At 38.8% G+C, this 25,511-nt stretch overlaps 2 protein-coding genes across 2 annotated transcripts; one reads left to right on the top strand and one right to left on the bottom strand.

Moving 5' to 3' along the window:
• Positions 1-4,494, top strand: LOC128885718 (structural maintenance of chromosomes protein 4-like). The gene is made up of 4 exons (XM_054139924.1): positions 1-245; positions 459-680; positions 771-980; positions 1,049-4,494. Exons 1-4 carry the CDS (start codon positions 107-109, stop codon positions 1,198-1,200), a joined length of 723 nt encoding a protein of 240 aa, XP_053995899.1. The 5' UTR covers positions 1-106; the 3' UTR covers positions 1,201-4,494.
• Positions 1,286-25,035, bottom strand: LOC128885717 (podocan-like protein 1). Its single transcript, XM_054139923.1, has 8 exons — positions 22,249-25,035; positions 16,404-16,572; positions 13,115-13,248; positions 12,013-12,274; positions 10,047-10,325; positions 9,591-9,836; positions 9,085-9,286; positions 1,286-5,284 (listed from the first exon to the last, which is right to left on the bottom strand). The coding sequence occupies exons 1-8, from the start codon at positions 22,629-22,631 to the stop codon at positions 5,067-5,069; spliced, it is 1,893 nt and encodes a 630-aa protein (XP_053995898.1). The 5' UTR covers positions 22,632-25,035; the 3' UTR covers positions 1,286-5,066.
• Between the last annotated feature and the right edge of the window lie 476 nt (positions 25,036-25,511).

Raw genomic sequence — 25,511 nt, forward strand, 5'->3', positions numbered from 1 at the left:
CAACACTGCCTGAATGCCTGAATGGTCACCAGTAATACGTAAACAACGTACGTTGAAGCCGTTACGTTTTATTATGGTTTCGTTGACGTAAAATGTTTTGGTGACAATGGAAGAACTTAATTGGGACATTACGCATGTTCTTCAGAATACAGATTTTACCGTGTTAGAAAAGTTAATATCGTATTATTCTAAGTTTCGTGAAGAGATTGCCGCCAAAGTGGAAGAAACAATTGCTTATGAAATTGGTATGTTTATGAAACATCGTATTTGAAAAATTCTAAGGATTCAGTTAACAATATTCTCATATTATTATATTTTATGTACTGTTAATAAATTGTGGAAATAATAATTTAAGGTTAAGATTTGTTTTGTTATTGAAACTTGTTTTGTACATTTCCGTGATATGTGATTAATTTAAAGAAAATAAACAACATTAACTTGTTTTACTTTCAATGTAGAGTCTAGAGAAAAAAGAGCATCGAGGACTAGTAAAATATCAGAATTGCAACATGAGCTCGAGACTTTGAAGACTAAAATTGATGAGGAAAAATTAGAGCAGAAGAAGTTGGATAAAAAGATCCAAAATGCAGTTAAACTGCAAGAGACATTGCAGGAGGAAGTTGAGCATGAAAAATTAAAAAGAGATAGTTTGTCTATCGAAATGATCGACTTACAAGAAGGTATACATTTAAAAATGTTTAAATATGTGTCTAGCAAGGAATCGTTAAAATATCAGATTTTTCTTATACATGTTTAAATATTTCTTTCAGAGGCTGAAAAAAGGAGAAAGCATAAAATAGCAACTTGGAATGCTATTAAACGTGCCTGTTACATTTATAAGCAATACTTGGATTGTCGCATACAATTAATAAATAGTAATGATGAATACGAACATATACAAATTTCATTTTTTATAACTGATGCAGATGCAGAAGACAAATATTTTGTTCAGTTGTTTAATTCGAAGGGTCACTGGAAAGGTATGCAATATTTACTCCTAATAGCAGTTAATATGTTAGTTATGGTTAACATGCCTGTTTTTTTTCAGTGAAAGAAATTCAACCGGAGCTTAAAACAGAGGATTTAAAAGATTTGAAAGGCATCGTCGACTTGCATAAAAATTCAGAAATTTCAGACGTCACTGCATTTCTTTGTAATCTAAGACATATTTTTGTTAAATATTACTTCAATATAAAATGACAATAGGAAACATCTTCAATATGTTTGTTACTTACCCATGCCTAATAATATAAAAGGAAATGTATAATTTTACAATGTTATGTACTAATTGTTATAAGATTAAAGCCTTTATTAATAAAAACTAAAATATCTAAAACGCCTCATTACATATATAGAATTTGTAACGCTAAACATCGCGGACTTAACATTGGTATGATCTTATTAAAATATAATATTTATCATTAGTACAGTAATCTTCTGGTATTGTTACATATATAGTGTCGCGTGTCTTGATGTACTACCTCCTTACATACAGATCATGTTAGAAACAGTAAACTGCTAATCACAGTGTGGATAAATTACTTAGGTACTAAAATTACAAACAGGTCTCCATTTTATTTCTATTTATATATATGGCACCTACAGAGATATATTCGTAATTATATCTGTTTCATAAATATGCGAAAATAAACTTCGTTTGGAGTAAAAACAATCGTTCAACCTGCACTGAACTCTCAATTTTGTTAAACTTTAAATACGTATGTACTTATTTACCAAACAAGTACTATAAATATCATCTAATACTCGGTAATTCGTTCTTTATTTTTTGTAGTGCTAACAATTCACCTATTTAAAAGACTTAACTAATATATATTTATATATAACTTCATTCGATTTTTATAAGAAAGAGAAAGGTCAAGCAACGTTTTATACAAACGCGTACCTTTTGAACAACAAAGAAACAAAATGGAACTATGATATCGTGAAGAAATCTTGAAAGTATAATTTTCTGTCGATTTTTTTTTTTATTTGGAACTATAATTAAATGTCGAATGGTAATAATAATAAGCGTTGTGTCACTGGAATTTCTCCACCACGCGAAGGCTAAAAAAGAAACTAAATCTTTCTCATCTGTAGTTCGCGTTATATTGATTCATACATTAACATAGTTACGTACGAAATATTCGCGCGTCTTACTCGTACATGGAAAGGGCCAATTGATTATGTATGCATAGAAGCACGTTGATAACAATTCATCCCTATTGGCACAAGTTAACGAGGGGGTCAATTGATCGCCCACTGCCAATCAGCCCATATCGCGTACACAACGTAAGTTAACAGATTTCACTTACGCTATTGACCCGCCCGATCGTTCATTTACTCGATCATTCAAGAATTGAAGATCGAAGCGTCGACGATGAGAATATCGATGGTTTACTATGATGTAAAACGCGATAGCCGTATTCACGTTGTCGGTGTCGATCGGCTTTGATACGATTATTACCTAGCGAATGACTCGTTATTTAATCAAGAATTTATTTTTCTAAACAAAAACAAAACAGAAAAAAATATAATTCGAGAAAACATGGTTTTACGCTCGTTGCGATTTGAGAAATTAATACGTTTATTCTCAGCTTTTACGAGTCAAAATCACGATTATAGTAAGGAATCAATTTGTCTCGAACTTTCCAAAGCAATCGAAGAACTATACTTGTCACGTATGACAAATTTACGAAATTAATTAGAGGAGAACGAGGTTTTACGAAGATAGGGGTTTTGTGTTTTATACATTTCTATCTTAAACTATTGTGCCAATGTAAATAGTAAATCTTCTATGGTCAGGTATTCAAGGTGCGATAAAATATGTTTTATAACTTCTCGTTCTGCTCTTATTATCACTTACAAATTGTTTTCTGCTTTGGGTAATTCGAAAGAGACCCAATCCACAAGTGCTTGGAAACGTTTATCATGTTTCCTCCTCAAGACTAATAGATATATTAATTCGTCAAATCGAGACACCATTGTGCATTTACCAATAAAGATTTTTACCTAATTATATCTTACACATTATCATCGCACGCTAGATCTCACAATCAGTCGGTATCATCCGATACTATTAACGAATAAACTAATGCGAATCGGTGCACGAAGATCATGATACACGATACGTCGCGCAAGCGTTATGGATAATACTTTGAAGCATGGATGATTAACGATGACTGATTAACGATGATTCACTACCAAATTTCTTACGTGGTTTTGTTCGCGTTTATGATCGTTTCGACGAATGTTAACAATAATATTAATAATAATTAAGAAAAGAAAGTAATAGGCGGAAATGAATGGTACATGGGAATTCGAATTCGAGGAGGATGCTTATCTACCGTAAACACGACGTATGGCGTTCAAGAAGTAGCGGGATTAATGACTATTTACAGCGTGGTAATGTCACCTATTACAAGACAGAGACTTCAGCGGTTTGTTCTTCTAGACTTATAAAACGGGAATTAATCGCTCATTGTTATTACACTCTCTGTCTTTCTCTCTTGATCTGTGAAACGATATCTCCTTTCCGGCGTAAATCCTCTCGAGTTTTGGGTAAAGAGATGGGCAAAACTCTTATCTAAACATAACGTAGAAAAGATAACCAACTTTCGAGTAATTATTTATAAAAAACTTATACCTTGGATTATTATGATTTTGGAGTGTGTCGTACGAAATAGAGTCGCAAATGGTTTCTAAGAAAACCTTGCTTTAAAGTGCCGCGTATTATTCTAATTCTAATAGAGAATTTTAATGCCGAATGGGTATTAATCTTTTCTAATTGATCTATTTCTTTTTTTTTTTCGTAAACAGAACTCATTCAACTCCCAACAGTATTTATGTTAAAACAGCAAAATAAACTAAAGACGATACGATTAAGTTCGAGTTTAAATTCAAATTTGTTTAAATCGCTACGATGGTTTTTATTAGGTATTAATTTTTTAAATAAAATTCTGCCCATCCCTGATTGGGTACCGTCTCTTCCGTGATACAAAGGAACCACAAACTCTCACGATATGTGATGGAAGCACGTTAAAATAAATATATATATCTCTCGTCACTTAATATATACTAGCGATCACGCGTGTTTATCCACTACCGATCGAAGGCTGACTTCTAATCGTCGAACAATTGTTAGCTGTCGATCGGCAGATTACTCGCGCGTGAACAAGTCTCGTCGGCGTTCGATGAAGTTCGACTAGCGACCATGTCGTCCCCTATTATACAATTTTTTCGGAACACAGTAATTTCTCTCTTAAGTTGCCCACGAGTAATGTCGTTTCTCCTGTCAAATTTTAAAAATATTCCCACCTATTCAAATATATTGATATTTAGTTGATACGTAGTGTAGTTTATTGAAACATTCTAAATGAATTTGTTGATTTTAGTATTGATACCGAATCAATCCACGAATTCCACAGGATCAGTTTATTTTTAACACTTTATCTACCGGGCTATTTAGAAACAATCTTTAATTAAAAAAAGAATATTCTACAGTAGCATAAGCCAATCTAGGCTGACAATAATTCCTCCATACTGTTACTGGGTACATTGAAAGGCAAGTCTGTTTCCGAACACTAAACATTGTAAGTAGACAATCATCGATAAATACTGGGATTAAAAAGCCTATAAATAGGCTCCCGGTAAATAAAGTGTTAAAAACGATCCGGTAACCGATACAGGCCAGATATTACGACTGTTTTCGTATCACGATTGAGAATATCGCGTTACATAAAAATAATGGTGCATTTTAATCAAGAAATTACTGCATCTCGCAGAATTCACGGGGGGATGGTCAAACGAACGAACTAAAACGCCCGTGTGTCGCGCGTGAAGCGAGGTGTCGCGCCAAGATCCACACCCGCCCCAGTTCCATGCACTTCCGGTTCACCTCGACGACCAGCTAAACACCACGAGTTCTCACCGTTTCTCGCGGACAGAGAGGGAGGAAAAGCCCTCCATGAATCGAATAAATTGCCTCGCGATTCACATCTCTGGCCTCTTCGAACGTCGTTCGCTCGGTCGATAGGCTTTGCTTGCGATCCGCCTGGTTTCCAGGGCGTCTACTCGAGGGTCGCCGCGAAGGAGACGTTTCCGCCGGATGCAGCGGCCGCTGCAGCCAACAGGAGCGTCGGTGGCAACGGTGGAAGAGGCGACGTCTGCTCCGTAGGCGTCGTGGCGGTGGTTGGACAGTCGTTCGCGACGCCGTAGACCTTCGCGTGATTCACCTCCAGAGCCACGGTCAGGTCCGCCAGTCCGGGATCGCACAGCACCGGATTATCTGCAAGCAACAGACATCGGAAGATCGCAAATGGGTGATGTTCTTTCTTTGCTCTTCTCTCTTTTTGTTCTTTTTCTCGTTTTTGGGTCTTGCCTGACGCACGAGAAGATAACGATAGGACCGATAGAAGAGGCTGACCGTGACAAGACACGCTCGATCGTGTCGTGACATCACGTAGTCTCGGATCACAGAGATTAACAACCCCTCTGCACTGGATAGGCGACTACGAGTCGCCGATGGGTGTTGCGCGACCACTCGAGTGGCGACTCTCAGGCGACGGTGTTTATTACAAGTAGAAGCTAATGCTACAAGTAGAAGAAATGCGGTCCATGACGGAGTGAACTTAGAGAACACCAAAAGTTGGAGCATCGACAGCTAGTATTCAGGAATGAGAAGAAGTTCAATTTAAATAGTCCAGGAAGTTGGTATTCATATTTTCAGAATTGAACACCTTGTTGACCACATACGGTGTGAAAACATTTAAAATAAGCTTCAACAAACTACATGTACTTAATCATTTTGTCGAATATGATGTTTCCAGGCTTGCAAGATGTGTAAACTAATATAAGCCTTCAGGGGCTGTAGTATGCGAGTATGGCAGCTACGGTACGGGCTTAGCAACCCCGAGGTACCCTAGCTAGATGGGGACCGGTGAGTCCCAACAGACGTGTACAAAACACAAGACTAACGTAAACGTAATGTATAGAGTTACGATAAAACTAAGCTAAGCTAAACTAAGCTAAAATTAAGGAACTATGTAAGGCAAGATAATGTCAAGAAAAATGGAAACAATTGTACTGTGATGGATTCAGTGCAATAACTGAAGTAACAGTTACGCACTTAAAAAAAAAACCAGCAAGCAACCAAGGAAACTGATACAAGTGCAAACACGAATTAACTCGATCAGCAAAGTGTTAAAGAAAGAAGGTACTTTGATTCAACGAAATCTAAGACTGTCGCTTCTGAGTCGCCTCTCGAGTGCAAAGGGTTAAAAATACTGTGCGTGGAAATGCTTCCTCGTACCATTGCGCGTTCGGATACGGAAAAATTGGACGTCTCCCATCCCTGAGCGCGACCAACGGCGCGTCGCGAGACGTTTGTTTTTGTCTGGGATTGTTTGTAGCAGGTCCGCCTGGGGCCGCATAAACACACAATCGTCGGGTTTCGCCGATTGCAATAACAACGACGGGGAACACAAAACTCGCGAATCGGTCGAGGTTCGGGGCTAGGGCTCGTGGTCCGACGAGAGACGCGAGCTCGTGGAATAATGAAACCCGACTAAAGATAACGGGGATCGGGCACGATAACGCGGCCACGCCACGAAAAACCATATACAGTAACAATAACAACAGACGAGCTCGACTTCGGGATATACAATAAATAATACGAGATGGCGCCACGACGGGGGTTATCGCCGTTGAAATGTAACTCTTATAACAAAATAATGTGTACGCTCGTCCGCAGAGCCTAACGGAGCCAACGTTATTATCAGCGAGTAATTTATTTTCTGCTGGCACCGGCCACTCTCATGACCCGTCATCGTTTTCTGTCTCGTTCCCTCCGCGTGCCCCGTCCTCGCGACACTTAACGACGTGTTTATTAATTACGCGCTGGCGCCCATTCAGCGCGTCTGTGTCCGACGGTCGGCGTCGTTATCCTTTTTGCGAGGGTGGACGGACGAAATCACGTTGTCTCGTATCGCGCAATCGATTTGTTCATTGTTAGAAAACGAACGACGATTACGTGCATTTGCGCATTACGCTTGACGCCAGCCACGAGCTGTCACGTGAAAGACTAATGACGGGGCAGCGGGGTGAGTTCCTGGATACACCTATATTTGTCGCAATTGTCTTTGGAACTTTTCTGGGTGTTAAAATCAAGTGGAAAGATACAAAGAAATTTTCGTGTACGGTATCAGCGAATAAAAGATTAAGACGGAAAGAAAATAAGAAAATAATTTAGTTTAAAATAACGTGGCATGTAATTCTTTTCAAGACTTGTTATATCATGATGTAGCGAACAAATACACTGTTAAAACTCGGTTTTAAATTACACTGAAAAATTAAACAAGTAGTTCAGTTCTATGGGGTCCATCAAACATTTTCCTTTACTCAAAAGCTCCCCTAAAAGTTCACTTTTGTCCCTTTTGTCACTTTTGTCGAGGTGGAAAGGATAATTTTATCGAAGAGATGCGTGGGAAAATGAAGTCTCAAAAATACTGAATCGGACGTTGACGGCGCTTCGGTCACAAGTATTTTCAGGTCCTCTTCAGGGCCTATCTGATCAAATTTAACCACGACGTAACGTCATACTTGCGCCAAATATGGTCTAAATGTGACAAACACGTGTCTCGTTCATGACACACGGCAACATACCATTTTACAATCGTCACTGTTTAATCTTTGCGACGGATGAACGCACACAGCGTGCATACGAATTAACGAATCCACGATTCCATCGCAGTCTTCTATTTTATATCTTATCGGTTGAAAAAAAGGAAACTCTTGAATCAGTGTTTCTCAAATGTCATCTTCTCGCGGACCCCCCTCGATAGAGGGACATTTTTGCCCCCCCCCCCTCCTCGAGTACATTTAAATTTTAATCTTCCACATATAATTTAAAACAGTTTTCACAAAAAATGTAGCATATTAGTAAATGGTTCTTTTTTTTATCGAACAGTGTTAAAAGAATTCTCGTCGAAAAATTAAATTTGTATCCATTGAGAAAAATGTTTAGAAGAAGGTAGAAACAGGTGTAAAGGAAACGTCGATAGGCTCAGTGTCAGTTAATGAGAAAAGTACTACGTGCAGTTGTTCAATGGACCGAAACAATGGGAACAAAGCGAAACTTTGCTTAACGAAATCATCGTCACCGTAAATTACCAATTTGCTCGTGTACTTCCTTCTAGGAAACAAAAGAAAGAAAACTAACGCGTTTGCATTCGTCGTGGCCGAATCAGCGATCATGTGCGTCAATCGGATACACCTGTGTTTACTGTGTTTTTCCTTTGCGTAACACCGAGGTGGCATCTGGCCCTTATCAACCGATGTTTGCAGTTCGTTACAAAGGACAGATGCGCGAATTTCTAGAATTTTTCCATGGAACTGTTATCAATCGCAAATATTGTTGTGTCTAGCGACGAACACAAGGGGAGGAATTGCAGGGGGTTTAGTCTCGCCTCATTTAACAACAAAGAATCTATTGGCTGAATTCCAGACGTTTCGAGCTAGTCTTTTATTCTTTTGTAAATATTGAACTATCATCTACATATCATATGAACAACGTTTTCGGTCTCTATTTGTTTCTCAAACCTTTCCATGGTCGCCCTTGGGGACAAAAGTGAACTTTTAGGGGAGCTTATGAGTAAAGGAAAATGTTTGATGGACCCCATAGAACTGAACTAAGTGTTTAATTTTTCAGTGTAATTTAAAACTGAGTTTTAACAGTGTATTTGTTCGCTACATCAAGATATAACAAGTCTTGAAAAGAATTACATGCCACATTATTTTAAACTAAATTAATTCAATGTAATTTTTTTTTCAAACATATCAATATAGTCACCATTCATTTTCTTCCAATTTTATTTAATTTCCGTTAGCTCGATTAATTCAAACTTTCACCTTCTATGCTCATCTTTCTTTCCATAATTTGCTGAAAAATCTAACAAAGTCAGAGAGTACATTGACGCAATTCTTTCTGCTCAATGCCCCCCACCATCGTTCAGTTCTTCCCAATCCACCATCGATTACACCCATCGCGAACTTGTCTTATCAGTATGATCTCTGACGTGTTTCGCTTACCTTGAAGATATATACGCAGCACATCCTGGACTCCGTGAACGGTACAACGCGTGTTCACGACCAGCTCTGGCATGAGGGTGCGTATTCGATTCGCGCTAACGTCTGCCCAACAGAGAACCGGAAAACCACGGAAGTCCCTCTCCGATAACGTCACCAGGCGGTTGTGCGAGGCGTTCAGTTCCTCCAGGGATGGTAACCACGTCTGAAACGAGAAATTTAACGCGTCAACTCACGGTATCGGTGCGCGAAGAGACTCACGGGTCAAATTTTCATTCAGGAAGAGTTTAGTCTGTTGATTTTTAATCTATTTAACTCTCTGCACTGCGAGGTCACTTCTGATAAGACAAGAATATGTTTTTCTACAGCTCTTAAAGTTTTATTTAAAAAATGCTTTGAAAGTTTGTGTATGAATGTATATAAGATATTCATGGTAATAATATCAGTCTGATTAAATGTTGAACATCTAAGAGACATTGAAAGAATTTTAAAACAAATATCGTGCTTACCTCTGACGTGTCCTCCAGAGTGGTGAGTTCATTGTGCGAGAGATCTAGAACTCTGAGCCCATCCAGACCCCGTAAATCTCGTGGTCCAATCGTTGGTCCCAACGCGTTGTGACTGAGATTGAGCCTCTGCAGCTCTTTCATTCCCAGAAACAACGATCCATCGAGGCTCCTTAATTCGTTGTGCTGGAGCCGCATGTCCTGAATATTCCCACCCGCCGTCTCCTCTCCTTCTTCCTCTACTAAATTCTAAAAACGAACAAACGGAAACGAATATATCATTCTAACGTGTTTGGAGTAGTGTACCATTTTGATCGAGTATTTTAATGTATTCTTTTATAAAAGAAAAGCATTTAAAGTATTTCTTATTATTTTTATTTTAGACCTATGTATCTCAGAAAATGAAGAGTATTTGATTGGTGTAGAAACGATTATCTTGCTTATGAATTTAAAGCGTACCTCTGACGGTGTCCTCCCTTTGTGAAGCCGCGCGATTCTGTTGTTCGAGAGATCGAGCAATCGCAACTCGCGCAAACCACGAAGCGACGCGAATGAGAACTCGCGAAGCTCGTTGTGCGTCAAGTTTAAGCTCTTCAGAGACCTAAGGGGGCAAAGGACACTGTTGCCCCCGTTTCCATCGGCATTAGCGCCCACCGCGCCACCCAACGATTTTAAAGAATTGTGTCCGAGCTCCAGGTCTTCCAGCAGCTCTGCTTCTAGGAAGTCCTCTTCGGTCAACTGAGGAGGAAAATATTTTCTGTGTTGAGTGGACTTACACCACTTATTCCAAAGCGACTTCTATATATTTTTTTTAATTTTATCCTAGTAGACACTGTTTTTTTTTTTAAATTTTAACCTTAGGATGACTCGGGTTATCCGATTGCGAGATCTCTTCAGGAAGTTAAATTTCGATTGACTTGGTACTTTATTACACGATTTTCAAAAATAAGGGATTTCTAAAAATAATAATTGTCAAAAACTTTAGTTTAATTAGAGTTATTAGTTCGAGCATCTTTTAATACCGTTCGTTTATTAACATTCATGTTAAACAGATTAGGGAAAGAAATCTACGACAGCAGAAATTTTCTAAATTTTCTAAAATTATTAGGGAAATTAGTAGAAAGTATGCCGCGACATATAAGATCTGTTATTCAAGATAAATGGTTACGGACAAGATATTAAAGTACAATAAAACCTTTTAAAAACTTAATTTTGTCAGCCTGGATAGAACACGTTCTGACTAGTACAAAAGTAGTATAAATTCCCCTAGACCAAACCAAAACAATTATCAACATTGATTTCCAATTGTCATAATTTGCATCAATGATAACGCTTTCCAATCAAATTTCTATACTATTACTGTATATATCTAAATACAAACAAAAACATTGGTTACACGATATCATTTTATCCCACGTTGCAGTTTTTCGCAAAGAAACGGCTTCCTTCCATTCGTGCCAGGAATTGCATCGAACCCTGAATTTCCACGCGTTAAACGCGAAACCTTTGAAAGCGGTCGTTTGATAAGAAAGAAAAAAGCGTTATCCGAGAGGATTACGGGCGAAGACCGACGTATACCCGTCCGTTTCAATAAAAATTTCATCCGCAGGACGGAAGCTGCACGACATAATAATTACGTTACGATGCAGTAATTGGCTTAATGCACGGAACACTGAACGAACGCCTCCACGCGTTATCATGCCCCGTGATCGTGCGCTTGCACTTTACGCATGTTTTACAAGCAGCCACTGTTGCGTTCGTATCAACGTCAGATTGAAGATAATCTGCGACGAATTAAAATCTTTTCAGCGCATCGGCGTTCGCTACATTCCCCGCGAAAGCGGGGTCTCATTTGAATAGTAAAATATTGTAAATATAAATAACAGAATAATGAAGAGCCTGTTTGAGGGAGTGCCATTTCAAAGTCGATTTATCGATAATATCTAGAGAAAATTATATCATTTTCTTCCGACTGTTTGACCTACGATATCCTCGACCAAATTTAAATCACACAAAATGAATATTACGATTAACTAATGAAACGTTATCAATATTATTCTCGTTTCGATAAGAAACGTGTCTGCAGAGCCTCCAAAAGAGAGAAAATAGCCCCTTCTTATATTAAGGTACGCAAACTCACTAACCTGTTATATTATCAGGTGGACCGTCGATATATCAAAATGTTATCAACATTTATTTATTAAAGAAATCTTAAATACCAATCAACAAAATAATTTCCATCATTTTCTAACACTTTCTGCCAGTGTAAAGGCAGATGTTCGATTCCCTTTTAAATAAACTCCTTCGATTTTTCATTGAAGTTGAATTTTTATGAATTTTCCAAGTCGAAGACTTGGATTGATTACTTTTCTCGTCGTAAATCTCCACTGCATCGTCAGTTTATTCGATCGTAATCGTTAATTACCTCTTGCAGATCGTTGTAGGAAAGCTCGAGAAACTTGAGTCGACGAGCTTTCTGCAGGGTGCCGTCTAGACTGCGTATCTTGTTGTGCTGAAGAAACAACGTCTCCAAACGATGCAGGTAGCGAAACTCTGCTGGCAAATGAGTCAGCTGATTGTCCACAGCGTAGAGCATCTTCAAGTTGTGACCAGAGGACGGGAGCTCGCCGTCCAAGGATGTCAGTTCGTTGGCGTTAATTAGCAACCACTCCAGCTGATTCAAATCTCTGAAACAAAGTTAAGCCACGTGGATTCCGTGCCCTTCGTTCCCGAGGGATTTAAAACGCATCAGTCTGATTGCTACGGCTGACGGTCGGCGTCGATGTCGATTCAGGGCAAAGTGAAATCGAGAAAGTAGAAAAAAAGTTTTACGGGGAAATCTGATGCTTGAAAATAGCAAAGGGAGAGGGTTTACTAGTCGCTGTATTTTAATTGGGATATTTCAGATATCATAGATAGGATTAGGTTAATGCAAGAGTTAGTCGTAGGAAAAAAGAATTTCGAATATACTCGTTCATTGCACGAATCGATTATCTTCATAAAACAAAAAGTTGAGAAATGCGATCGCAGTGACCTCTGAAATAAATTCTTTATTATTCAATGGCCGAACAAATTTTGTCTTTTAATGGTGTTAATCTTTATTATTGAGGAAAGTTATTACAAATATAAAAAGTTACGACTATATCGATTACTTTGATTTGTGCAGTGAACGATTCGTATAACAAAGTATTAGAAACAACTGGAGGCGCGAATTAATCGAAAGGGTAAAACGCAACCTGCTGCTATATTTTTCGATCCATCCTGTGTTCAAAGAGTACTGTTTTCTGACACGTATAATCTTAAGTGTCGGACACATGACCGTGAGCTTAATTGTTCTATCCTACGCGTATAATCTGCGCGTACACGTTTGCTTGGCTCGTTCCGTCGTCAGATGAACGGCTGGTCGCATCAACGACGCATAGAGCCAATTAAATAAGAGGCGATCAGCGGTAAACAGGATGTCCGATACGTTTCTGGGTGCATCGCGGATCAACGAGGATTTTTCAGTAATCTCAAAATCGTCGTACCGTAAAGTTCGATTCAGGCTTTGCAAGTGATTGCGACCGACGTGGAGGTGTTTCACCAATGGCGGCAACGAACCTGGCACCATCTCCGAAATCGCATTTCCGGCCATGGACAGATGCTGCAGGGTCGGATTGTACTGAAAATGAGACGTAAAAGTGCATTTCTTTATTATCTACATTTTTGTTACGTTACAAAGTGTTTTGAACAGCGTTTCGACCCTAGTGGGACGTAGACTCAGTTCCATAAGTATTCGTACCCTTTATTTCTACCGAAGGCATTCAAATTAAACGGCAGGTTTGATGTTTCCGAACAAACTTTTCATTGTAAATATATATATACATGTGCAAGACCAGTTCATGTACATATTTATAATGAAACATTTATGGAGACATCGAACCTATTATTTAGTCCAGACTTTCTTTGATAGTTAGAGGGTACGAGTCCTCATGACTGACTGTATACGTTATTTTATTTTCTAATTGTGATTGTGATTTTTTAGTGGACAGAGAATAAGTTTACGACGAATAAGTTTCAGCAAGAATGAAATAGTAATTATAAACAAAAATTGTGAAAAATAGATTTTGTTGCGAAGGGATTATTCAAGCAGAGGGAATGCTCCATGCTCCAGCAGAGTTGAAAACGTTCGCGTGCTTCGTAGAAACCGATCGATTCGAATCGACCGCTTCGACCGCTCACTGTTGCACGATAAACAGTTTCTTTCGCGATAATTCACGATACAAACATTATTGTTACGTCAGAATTATCAGTTCTTTATTTTTCTTCAGTACGTGAACACGCACGCAACCCCGAGGCGGATAATTAGCAATAAAATGCACGAACGAGCAGTCTCATGGAGCAAAATGCTTATATAATCGTAAAATGATTATTTTGTAATACAAACATCAATCTCGACTGCGATGAGAACTGCCTAGGGAACTTACGAGGCGTCGAATAACGAAATGGCAATGTAAAATTAATTGCGAGCTGCTCGAAACGGGAAATATTTTCAAAATTTTTTATAACATTATTCTTATTACTGTTTGCAGTATCTTTTTATTATTATCACAAACAGTTTCCCAAAGGAAGTTTTAAGGTAATACAAACTTAAAAAATTCATGAATATTATTATTCATGTTCAAATTAGTAACTTATGTTTCAGTTTCAACTTCTAGTATAAAGAACTAAAAACAATAATTTTGTAACACACCAGGGAAGAAGGCTTCGAATAACGATGTCAAATTTAATTAGCTGCAAACATCTCCAACAGAAAATTTTTGCAACGATATCTTCCCTATTATTACGTCTAGTACTATTTTTATTACTGTACTTTCCTAAAAGAGCCTTCGATATTTCGTTCTTGTAACAAAACATAAATGCCACGGAACGGGTGAATATCATATTGAACGTATGTAACGAGAGGAATCCCACCGCGGAACGTTTTCCGCGTGGCTTTTCTTTATTTACAAGTTTGTCCCGAAACGGTAAACAGGACGAGCGAATATATTTTCCGTCGAGCACGTTTTGCACGTAACGCGTGACTTTGTAATGTATACAGATTTGTAGCCGGCGTATGAACGAACAATTCATCTCGAGGAGAGGAAGACAGCCACAGGAAGGCGGTGGGGTTCCCCTGGCGCTTGCCGCGCACGTGACTGGCCACGTGCAGAGTCTGCAGAGAACTGTTCGCCAATCGTTCTCCAGACGATCCGTGCTACTTATGAGATCTTTTATTCGCAACTGCCGCGTGTTGTTCACCGCACGTTTCTCGAGCCGGGTGAAACCAGAACTAAAGGTTTTTCCAGAAGTGGTTTTAGGATTTTATTTCCTAATTCTTAGGAATATCACTTTGGAAGCGATAGAATTATTTTCTCTTGGAACTTTCAAGTATCTTCTTGCTTTTTGTAGGCGATAGTTATAACAATTTTAAACGAGAAATAAAGGGAGTTTCCAAAAGTTCCCCTTCCAGGAGAAAGTCAACTTGAACGTAACAGAATTATTTCTTCCTAGAAATTGTTATTTTTTTTTTTTTTTTCAATAAAAAAGAAAGATTATAAAGTTCCTTTACACTTTGACAATCCTTTTCATGCATGTCATACACAAAAGAAATATTAACTTTGATAATGTACTACTGTAAAGAGAATACCAATTTTCTATTTTCTACTAAGAAAAGTAAAAGGTACGTTTATATAATAAAATAATAAAAAATTGTATTCCAGTAACCTTTAAAGAGTAGCAGCTACAATTTATGAGCCATTATGGAATCCTTTACGAATAGTCAACAAGACCATGACATTCTGTGAATCGAGTGCAAGCATTTGAATAGAATTCGCTTTGGCATTCATGAGTATTGTTAAGAAACCGAAAACGTTTTCAAAGCGGAGTACGAAATTAGACATGGCAAATGTTTATGCGAATTCTCTCTTTGTTATTTTTTGTGCTGAATTTAACTCTGAAACTGTCCTAACAATATACGAAATTGATGCTCAAAAAATAATTTAAAAAAAAAAAAAAAGAGGAGTTCTTATATATCGAAATATCTCCATACGTTCTTTTTTCTCATTTGAATGATATATGAAACCTAAGCTGCTATGATAATTCTAAGATGACACGTAAACGCATCGCAGAAGTTAGTTGATCTAAACGAGCTCAGATGCAATCAGCTCAATAAATCCATATCTTGAAAGCCATCAACTAAATTGCAATGGTCAGGAAAGGTTATATCAACGTTTGTAATTAATCGTTATTAATTGGCGCATTCGTATTCTTCTTAATGAAATGTTTTACACGAGCAATCATTGTTACGACAATCATCGGTTTTGCTTACGCGTTTCACACGTAAAACGTTTTGAACTCTCGCATATGCGTGTACAGGTCATAGCTGACTTGCCATCGGAGATAAGCAAAAATTTTATTCGAATAACAGATAACGAATGAAACCGACGTATAAGCTATTCGTCATGTTCGTTCGATTGAACATTCAATTTTCTTTTTTTGGTCCATTCTAAGATAATCCATTCTGTAGTCTTTAATTTTAATTTTAATTTATCAATTATAGATAAAGAGCTCTTCAAAAGTTTTGGTGGAATTTGTTTGTAGTCGTACAAATACTCCTAGATTCTGAGCTTTTACATAGGGATCTTAAATTTAATAATTAATGGAAAAAATGGAATTTTGAGTTTGAATTTTGGACAAACTAAATGAAGGAGAAGCACAATCACTGCTCGCGAGAGAGAAAATTAGTTAGTATTCGGCAAAGTAGAAGTCCATGAAGCATTTTGTACTCGTGCATACCTTGAAGTCATCCGAGTCTATACGGCTTATCCGATTTCTGCTGAGATCTAGGGTCCTCAGCAACGAGAGATGCGACAGAATGTGTCGCGGAATAAACGGTACCTCGTTATCCGCAAGGCTGAGATATTGTGTTCTTCCCAACCCCGCGAAAACATCGCCGTCTACGAACCTATAAAACACAAAGACAATTCTTATTTCTTTGTGGCGTAATATCATTTTAAATAGCAGACAGCCAGTTTTTGAATCAATATTTACACTTTATTTTATTCTGTACTCCGATACAGTGCATTAATGTTGTTAAGTAAATACCAGATATGCAACTTTCAGTTTTTATTACAAGCTTTAAAATTCTTATCGACGTATCAACCTTTAGTATAGCGTCATTTTCAAAATCTGGGGAAGATAAGAAGAGTTTACATTGAATTTTCGAACAAACAATTTTTTTATGGATATCTTGATTGAATTATTAACCGCGGAACCGTAATGCAGAAAAAAATTATTAAAATATAATACGAAAAGGGACATCATTATTATTTATATAGAAGCATTAACTGTGTATTCGAAAATATAAAGACAACCAACACGAAGTGTAATGCAATTCATTAATAAAATTTATACTAGGATTGTTACGTCGATAAGGAATTTAAAGCTTCTAGTAAAGACCGGAAGTTGCATATACATTTTATGCTTTGCAAGTATTCTTGATGAGTTGTAAATAAATACAAATTTTGTATTTATTGGTGACTTCGTATAGATATTGTTCAGGACCAATTTAAATTTTAATTGTCACATCGATGGTGGAAGATAATTTTCGAGAAATGGAGTCTTTTCATTGTTGAAGAATTTCGAGTGGCATCCCTCGATAATGCGTTATCTTCGTCAGTAAAAGATCTCACGCCAGAGCAACGCGTGGCCCTTGTAAACACATGGCCAACAACAGATATGCAATCAATTGTCAATTATCACCAGCGAACCGAAGTTATCGCCCATTGTCCTAGTCATGGATCAAAGGAGGAAACTCAAATTTTTCCGTGACGTTCCGGTTAGTGACAGAAAAGGGTTGACCTAAGTTACGCGGAAACGTCCACTGAAAAGCTGCGGCGATATTGTCCCGTAATATGAATGTCAAAAATGGTTTTATTATAGGTATTATATTATTTGTCGAACGGTACAAATGAGTCAAGTAAATTATTTATGAGTAATTGATTTCGATTCAGCGTTTCAAATGTTTGAAAATGATCATTAATTTTGAATAATAATATATATTACATAACGCCATGGAAACAAGAATGGGTTCTAATTACCATAGACAACAAGATTCAAATATAACAGAATACAAAATTTATACTGTTATCTTTCTAGGGCTATCGAATTACGTTTTAAGCGATTTTCTTATTTTCGTGTTAGTTATTAGAGAATGCAAAATATTTATATAACAGGAACCGATCAAGAACAACGTTCCAATTAACCCCTCTTAATTATGCGAATATTTACTCAAATTTAACTCATTACGATTACATAAAATTATCAGTAGGAAGACATCGCGGGGTCTCGACAACCCCGCACGCTTTTCAAGTACTTGTAGCTCGCTGTGCGATTCGTTGCGTGTGTCAAAAGGAATGGAACAATAAAATGTCGAAAACGGTGACGGGCCACGGTCATTATCTTTTGATTATTCACATAATGTTGGCTCACAGCGTTTCGTTATTTAATTATTCCAAAACGATAAGCACAGGGCTCTTCGATAACTCGTTTGAAGAGGTCAGGCACGATTAAGATTTCATTCTTGCGCTAGTCACTCTGTTTCTCTTTTTCCGTCTTTCGTGAGAAGACGCATTCTCGATGATCGTTCGCATCCTCAAGGACTCTCGTTTCCCCGCATATCTCGCGAAGTACGCGGCCTATCAGGGTAATCAAGGAAGACCAGTACTCGTCCTTTGTGCCGCTCGCGGTATGAGGACGATAATTTTATCTAGAAACGAGGAAACTCGCAATTCTCTCTGCACTGTTCCCTCCGATTATCAAACCAGCATCGATAATTGGGATTCCATCGGCGATATCTGTCGTATCTTCGGAAACTTTCTCTTTTGTAAATTAAATTAGCAGTATTTTCGTGACACGAACAATAGAGAATTCAGAATTTAATGTAGCATTCAGTTGAATCGTAAGATAAACTTGTAAAACTCATGAATTCGTTCTTTTATTCTTTAGTCTTGAAATAGTTGAACATTAAATTTTCGGTTTATTTTCCAGTGTTCATTTTTGAAAGTAATTGATATTTTCATTATTCGACTGCACGATAAAAGAAAATTGCAGAATTCATGAATGATATTCTTTATCCTTAATTCTTACGATAATTATAAATTAAGTTAGTTTTTCTTAGCTTTGATATAGCACTTATTCAACCAAAGGAAAAATTATGTTCTTACTACCCAGAAAGTACTAATCTGATTTATAGTTATATCAAGAATGAAAATCAGGAAAGAAAATCTAATCATGAATTTCACAAGTTTCTAAGGGCTCTCTACTTACTTTACTTTCAATGATGACGCTACGATCTTCTGTTTTATCGGAGTCTCGTTTTCTAAAGTTACCACAATGTAGCAACTTTTCAAACTGGACAAAAATTTCTTTTCCGTTTCGTTATCATCGTATTATTTAATACATTATCAATGAGCAGCATAAAAACATGTAGAAGTAAAAAGTGTCATCCGAAGATGAACGAGGACAAAGATTAAAGTAATTGCTTTAGATAGCAATATACATCTCGTATTAGAACAAATATGTTGTCAATTCGTGAAACGTTTCACGTACGTCTATTTTCAGTGGCTCGTTATGCTAAATGTTCGAAAGAAAATATTTGGCTGTAGATTCAACGTAAAATTTTCTATTGTTACGAAAGCAATCTAATAAGCACGTAATAAACATCTAAAAAAGATTGATATTTACGTTATAAAAATATAAGTATCCACTCGCATAAGCGTCACGAATAAATTACTGTACGCTAGATTAATTCGTTATCTATCGTTAGAATAAAAGTGCGCCCATCTCTGGTTCGAAACGATTTCTATCGCTACCAATCGCGCATACGCGTCGACTTGCAAATTCGTTGCACTAATTGGAGTCGCTCCTTTGTTATACAGATACATCTTTCCTCGATACTCGCAACATCAGACGATGACCTTTCGTACAGATATTGCCACTCGTATCGATGCATAATGTAGAGCGTTTACACGCATGCCCCTCTATGAGACTTGAATGAGCAAACGTTTGCTCGGTAATTACCTGCCAGTAATTGCTTTGTAGTTTTTCTACGCACACGTTTCGTTTCATCACCTTCTCCCTTTCTTTGTTCGCGCTTTGGCTGCACCTCGCGAAACTTCTCCGTGATTCGCAAGTGATTAAGGAATTTTATGATCGGACAAGCGACCCGGGCAACATCCTCCATTAACCTCCTCCATTTTGGAATCGGTTAATCAAGATTAAATTAAATCTCAAATTAAAGTAGGCGATCGTCTGTAATGGTAATTTTGCAGTGAACACGAATAAAAAAGATCGATAATTAGAGTTTTAAAAAAGGTGGTAAAATAAAGATAAATATAAAGTATCAGTCGAATGATTATTTTGCCTTACTTCGAACTTCGAGGAGACAGTTACGCGTTCCCCGAATAATAAATAATTGTACGATCGAAGTACAGGCATTCTATACTTGTCGATATTTTCAAAATCAAGAAGAGGTCTTGCTAGCAATTTACAAAATATAATCGAGAATAACTCGAGAAAGAATTGTCATTTCGAAAAGAGCTTCGACTATAATAATTGCAAAATAAACAATTACACGAGTTAGATCTTGACTAGGTGTGAATTAGGTTGAGTTAGGTCCAGATTAGGTCTTCATATTTGTACAAATATTTTGTCCAGCGTCGGTTTGCTAAATCGAATAAAGTATGTCACAAAATTATGTCGTCCGCTTCGTTACTGGCGTCCAGCGTTAACCGAGTCTTTATCTACCGAGATGCTTCGCGATTCTAATGTCGAAACTGTTAGATAATAATGTCGAAAAATAGAAGCGTTCGAGTTTTGGCAAAAAACGCAACGTCGAAAATAAACGAGCAAAGGGGAAAGAGAGAATTTGAGAAGAAGTTTAAAGCTTCTAGAAAGACGATAAGCGTTTCGTACGATGGAACGTATACGCGTGGTTAGAGTAAGCGTGGCTGATATCGCATGTCCACGCGTCACTACCGTCGTCACACGATTTTCCTCGGCGACGCTCGCGAGCGTTCGAAGAATTTCCACGGTTTTGCATCTTCCACGAAACGATCGAGGATGATTCCTTGAAACCGCGAGGTCGATCGCGAGCGAAAGTATTCGTTCTGCTACATTGACTGAATTCTTTGTCGCGAGGCATACCGAGTGAATCTTATGCTCTTTCGCGGAGATGAATAAAATTTTTTACGCGAATCAAAATTGTAGATAACGAGTAATAAATTAACAAGAAATTGTTTATACGTACTTGGTTGAATAATACGATAAAATTATAAAGTTTCTGCGTACAGTGTCCCATGAGACTATTCATTTCATGAATTTTAGCATACTTTTTTTCAGGATAATGCTTTCAAGACTAAAATCACCAAGAAAATTAGAAAAAATTCTGTTTTCGATTTGAATTTATTAGACTGCTAGTTCAAACTCTGATTGTGTCTCGTCATTTTTTGCTTCTTTTAAAGACTCAATTCTTACGTCCATCCGTAATGTATTACGATAATATAATTTCTGTCTTATCTTTTCCAGATGGCAACTTGCAGTTACTATATATTATTACAATCAATAAGATACTCCCGTTCACTCGAATATATGAAATAAGCAAGAAATGACGAGAATTCGTAGTTGGGTGACAGTCTGAGTCACATAATTCGTTCCTCGAGGTCCTACTGTACTCCAAATTCATTTAACACTAAACCAAACGACCGTTTTCAAACTTTTTAAACTTTTTTTTTACAGAAAATATATTCAGTCAATCCCATAAATGTGTCTAAATTAAATAATAGGTTTGATGTTCCCGAATAAATTTTTCATCATAAATATGCATACACGTGAAGTTCACTCTTGTACATATTTACCATAAAATCTTTATTTGGAAACATAAAACTGATCGTTTCATTTAGACAAATTTCCTCAACAGACGTAGGAGATTCATAGGTACGAATACTTATGAGACTGACTATAAATTATATACAATTGTGTCCATAATTACGAAAATGGTCATACATTCTTGAACAAACAATTACATTGAATTAATTTGGTTTAAATTAATGCGTTGTGAAGTAACTTGTAAACTCATTTTGTTTTTAAATTTTGACTTAAACTAGTTTCGTAATTATGGACCTAATTGTTTCGTGTATTATTCAATGTAGTAACGAATGAAGTATTTTCGTATTCAACTGAAGAAGGTAAGATAAGTGATTTAACCGATCGAGGTAGGAATAGGTAGCAATAAAATATTGGTAGATTTAGTGTTAATCAAAACCATGATACTGGGCTGTCTGGAAAGTCCATGCCAATTTTTAGTAGACGATACAGGTCTGAATATATCGGAATGGCTGAAAACAAATAAAATGTATACATTCCTTAAGAGATGGAAAGGTGTGGAACAAAATGGTACATATACAATTCAATATTAATATACATCAAAATTCATATATGCCTTTGAATTTTTCTTAAAAATAGGCATGAACTTTCCGGACAACCCGATAGAATCGAGGTACCAGGTGGGTCTCGAATGAGGCCAGAAATCAGCCATCCGAGGGTTAATTCGCGGCGTTTGACCACGCGAACTTACACTCACCCTAGATGATCGTGGTTGAGCTCGAGTCTGGTGATGGACATCCGCAGCTCTTTGAAATCGTGCCGCGCTATATCCCTGAGATTCGAATGGGAGACCCGTAGGGTGATTTGCTGCTCGGCGGTGAACTTCCCCCTTAACGCCCCCGCCACTTGTTCGAAGGAATCCATGCGCTCACATACAACCTCGATTCGTTCTCCATGGCCGTGATGGCCATTGTTACCGGTGCTGGCGACTGCGGCTGCGGCCGCGGCAGCCGCCGGGTTGATAACGGGACTAGAGAACTCCTCCTGCCTGCAGGTGCACGGGCTTATCTCCCTGCGGACGGCGCAATGAAGGCTCGTGCTGGCCGCCAGGCCCAGAAGCGTGTAAAACAGACCCGACATGGTCGCTGGAACGTCAAAACACGACCTCGACGATCACCATCCAAACGGCCAGCAGGAGGGTCCGTGCTCCGCGTCAGGGGTGATTCTATCCCCTCGATTACGAACCCGACCAACTTGTACCGGATCTCTCTATCTCTTCCGTCGACACATGCACCTGTTCTGTTTCGATTGAGATTTCGAGTCACGGCTGATGTAGATCAACCACTTCGGCGGACGAAGTATCTTCCTTTCCTGCCTCTGGATCGGGTAGTTTTAAAATGAATTCGTGCTACCGTCTCACTCGAGGCGTTTGGCGCGCTATCTGTCCAAGGAACTGTATCGCAACCCCTCGGTTGCGAACCACCTGCTTCCCACCGGATCGCAAACACAGACACGTGCACCGACTTTCCCTTGTTACCTATCGCGAGTCACAATCCGACACAATAATCACTTCGACGACAAAGTGTCCTGTTTGCTCGAACGAAATCGAAGCGTCCCACCGATGGACTTTAACGGAATCCTTCCACTGGTCGTCTACGTAGACCGTGGAATGGAGAACAGCTACGAACGTCTAGGTTCGAGCTAGACGAGGGGTTGGAAGTCTGCGGTGAGCTGGCGATCGGGTAGTCTCGACGCAAAGATACACTCGATCCACTGTACCACCGACACTAACTCCGGAGTGACACTGGCCGGACACGACTGACAGCCGCGTATTATCTACACTGTCGCGATCCACACCCCGGACGGGGTATATATGTATTCGCCGCTGAAACGCGGGTGAAAGCTGGCTGCTGTTGCCGTCTATCTCCGTTTTTCTCTCTTTCTTTTTCTCGTTCCGTGCCGGACACGAAGGAGGCTTATCGTCGCCAATGGGCCCTCCTCTTGGCGCCACGAACGCGGCAACGGCATTAAACCGCGGCGCGCCGCGCGAGACTTACTTATAGTCGCAACGTCGTGCCGTGGCGCGGCGCGGCGCCGCGCCTCCGGGAGGGATCTCTCCGACTCCTCTCAGGACTCATACATTATGTGCGTACTTGGGTGTCTCTCCTCTTTTGCCCGTTCCGTCGGCTCTTTCCCTCCTATACGGCTCTTTTTTATCGGTGACCGTCGATCTATTTATCTCTTGTTTCGCTCGGACTTGGGTAGCCGGAAGCGCCGCGTGAAACGAGCACGCGCACTCCCTGCGATGATGCTTCTTCGTCGTGCGGCTTCCGTCGACGCTGCCGCGCACTGGCCCGGAATGCGATATTACCGCGAACAAATTTCTGAACGACGTTTTTAACTAATATTTCTTATTGTAGTGGTTTAACGTGACTCGAAAAGGTGAACCAATATTGAAACAAGAAATGCACGCATCGTAGAAGTGGCGAAAGGCCAACACGGTAGTATTCCGTGAACGGAGCTTTTTGTAATATTTTTTTCAGATGGCATGCGCAGACCCTAAATTCGCGCATTATGGCGTCTGATTTCTTTTGGAGGATCTAAGAAACAGTATTTATACAAAGTATATCTATACAGATCCGCGGGAAACTTATACCTAGCGAGCATAAATATTTTTGACATCGGGAAAAGGTATTTCTGAAGAGTACTTACCGTCGATAGAGTTTCCTATGTCTATACAATATAAATGAAAAAATTGACGTCAAACCTTAACACGCTAGCGCGAGTCACCGGTGGTACACGCCGGCGTGAACGTGTTCAACTAACATCTGCTAACTCAGAAAAACGCCGCAAATAATACGACTTGTTTATGTCTCGTTTATCCTGTCTAGTATAGACAAAATAGTATAGACAATTATTGGTTATGATGCCTGTAAATTATTCCATCAATCTGACGACTTCGAAAAAATGTTTTTCTCAAATAACCATATTAAATCTTAAACGTTTCACTTGAAACTCGAACATAACGGAACAATTACAATTTAGAATTACAATTCCATGCACCGGGTCCAACCAATGACGCAATCTATCCTGCGCTGTTTCCTACAAATAAGCTCATCTAAATCGTCAAAATCACTCCATGCTCTCATTCAAGCACTCACTGCTTACAGTGATAAACGTCACGCCATCGAGCAGCGCGAAGAACAGTCCAGCAAGAAACGTCACACTGTGACCCGAAAGTGGCTCAACGTTTCTTGTCACGCGCACCTTGAAGAAGTTTCAAAGACGTAGGAGACGTTTCCGTGGCGCGTAACGAGATTTCCTTTGTCAAAGGCGACCCGTGCTGAACGTTTTCACGTGAGACAACCAGAAGAGAAGTCAGTCGATCGGTTTGTGTCGGCGCACTGCATACGCGAAGACGGTGTTTGCACCGATAAGGAGAGCATTGCTCAACTTTTGACCTTTGCTTAGGCCGCTGGCTGAAAGAAACTACCAGATAATTCGCTCGTGGGTCTTTCTTTTTCACTCTCCATCTCTTACTCCATCCTTGCCTTCCCTGCATTTCTCTCTGTCCGTCCTCTGTCGTCATCCTTCTTCCTCTGGTGCAGTAGCTAGCTCGAGCGGCGCTCGGACCTCGTAAACGACTGATACCTTGAAAGCAAATCCACATCATACCGTATCTCCGTGATTATTTAACAATTGTCGCCGGGAGGTGGGGGGAAGACGTGTAATAATTTTGCACACCTCGAACGACGAATGCAACGTGTTTATTGTGGGACAGAATTCCGGACGCACCTGAGTTTTTCTTCACTTTAGGAATCTGATTGGCGTGGAAAATTCATTCAATGTTTTGTGTAATCGATCAGAAAAGTGTTAGACAAGTGGTGTCCTGGATTTTCACAATGCAAGATACATATAGTGGAAAATGCGTCTTTGTAAATCTAATTAATCGCAAATTAAATGCTGTTGATTAAAGAAAATGGTCAACTTTTCATCCAGATAAATCAGAATTGTGCCCCG

The sequence above is a fragment of the Hylaeus anthracinus genome, unplaced genomic scaffold (genome assembly GCF_026225885.1).
Source record: "Hylaeus anthracinus isolate JK02 unplaced genomic scaffold, UHH_iyHylAnth1.0_haploid 11981, whole genome shotgun sequence".
NCBI lineage: Eukaryota > Metazoa > Arthropoda > Insecta > Hymenoptera > Colletidae > Hylaeus > Hylaeus anthracinus.

Excerpts from the sequence above, each read along its gene's own strand:
- LOC128885717 (XM_054139923.1), bottom strand. The coding sequence starts at position 22,631 with ATGTCGGGTCTGTTTTACACGCTTCTGGGCCTGGCGGCCAGCACGAGC. Across the intron at positions 13,249-16,403 it reads TAGACTCGGATGACTTCAAG|TACAATCCGACCCTGCAGCA; the intron begins GTATGCACGAGT and ends TCTCATTTTCAG. Across the intron at positions 12,275-13,114 it reads AGCCTGAATCGAACTTTACG|AGATTTGAATCAGCTGGAGT; the intron begins GTACGACGATTT and ends ACTTTGTTTCAG.
- LOC128885718 (XM_054139924.1), top strand. The coding sequence starts at position 107 with ATGGAAGAACTTAATTGGGACATTACGCATGTTCTTCAGAATACAGAT. Across the intron at positions 681-770 it reads AATGATCGACTTACAAGAAG|AGGCTGAAAAAAGGAGAAAG; the intron begins GTATACATTTAA and ends TATTTCTTTCAG. Across the intron at positions 981-1,048 it reads TTCGAAGGGTCACTGGAAAG|TGAAAGAAATTCAACCGGAG; the intron begins GTATGCAATATT and ends GTTTTTTTTCAG.